At 55.6% G+C, this 1,285-nt stretch overlaps 1 protein-coding gene across 1 annotated transcript; it reads right to left on the bottom strand.

Annotated features, from left to right (window-relative positions):
- Window positions 1-246: 246 nt before the first annotated feature.
- LOC120645700 (uncharacterized mitochondrial protein AtMg00810-like) lies at window positions 247-1,065 on the bottom strand. Its single transcript, XM_039922460.1, has one exon. It carries the CDS (start codon window positions 1,063-1,065, stop codon window positions 247-249), a length of 819 nt encoding a protein of 272 aa, XP_039778394.1.
- Window positions 1,066-1,285: the final 220 nt, after the last annotated feature.

The raw sequence follows: 1,285 nt of genomic DNA, 5'->3' as shown, positions 1-1,285 counted from the left end.
CTTTTGTAAATTAGTTCTAGAGAGGTTTGGGAAAGATGAACATAAGTTGTTAATTCGGCAACTGTTCCACATTCGGTAAACCACCTCTGTGTCCGATTATGTGGAACGGTTCTGTGAGTTGGTCAAGACGTACATGCCCAATATGGGCCTATACAAATACATAGGCCTATACAATGCCTAATACCCGTGCGCAGTCGAAGCGTCATGCAGTTGGACGCAAAGACTGGATCTGAAATCCTGGAACAGCTAGACAGGTAACCCCTTTGTCACAATATCAGCGAACTGATACTGTGATGGCACATGGAGGACACGAACTTCTCCAAGAGCCACCTTCTCGCAGACGAAGTGGATGATGATCTCGATGTGCTTGGTACCACGGTGGTGGACCGGGTTGGCTGTCATGTAGATAGCGCTGACGTTGTCGCAGTAGACGACTGTAGCAACCTTCAGCAGGATGTGGAATTCCTGAAGAAGTTGCCGCAACCAGCAGCACTCGGCAACGACGTGAGCAACCGCCCGGTACTCGGCCTCCGCACTGGACCGGGATACCGTGCTTTGCCGTTTGGACGACCAGGACACCAGGCTGTCTCCCAAGAAGACACAAAACCCTGATGTAGAGCGGCGGGAGTCTGGGCAGCCCGCCCAGTCGGCGTCAGAGTAGGCGACCAGTTTGTCGACCGGTCCAGTGCTGATGTGGAGACCGGCCGAAAGAGTGCCCTTCACATACCGGAGGATGCGCTTGACCAGCGCAAGGTGAGGCTCGCGTGGATCGTGCATGAATAGGAAGAATTGCTGCACTGCATATGTAAGATCAGGTCGAGTCAGTGTGAGGTACTGAAGGGCGCCGACGGGACTCTGGTACTCGGTGGGATCAGCGACGGGGGAGCTCTCAGTGGCAGAGAGCTTGGTATGAGCGTCAACGGGTGCCGATGTAGAGTGACACTCAGCCGTGCCTGCTCGCTGAAGAAGGTCCGACGCGTACTTCCGCTGGGAGAGGAAGAGCCCATCGGAGGAGTGCGTGACGGAGATCCCGAGGAAGTGGTGAAGATCGCCAAGGTCCGTCATGGCGAACTCCGAGTGCAAATGCTAGGTGATGCTCTACAGGAGAGCTGGGGTCGACTCCGTCAGGACGATGTCGTCGACGTAGAGGAGCAGGTACGCCATGGCACCCCCCTCTTGAAGCACAAAAAGGGAGGTGTCGGATGCCGAGGCGGACAAGCCAAGCTGTCGAAGATAGGTGGCGAACTGCTGGTACCATGCCCGAGGTGCCTACTTGAGACCGTAG

Source organism: Panicum virgatum, chromosome 8K, assembly GCF_016808335.1.
Source record: "Panicum virgatum strain AP13 chromosome 8K, P.virgatum_v5, whole genome shotgun sequence".
NCBI lineage: Eukaryota > Viridiplantae > Streptophyta > Magnoliopsida > Poales > Poaceae > Panicum > Panicum virgatum.
Note: the sequence above shows the minus strand (reverse complement) of the source record. Positions and strands in the feature narration are given on the sequence as shown.

Coding starts and splice junctions, on each gene's coding strand:
- LOC120645700 (XM_039922460.1), bottom strand. CDS start 1,065: ATGACGGACCTTGGCGATCTTCACCACTTCCTCGGGATCTCCGTCACG.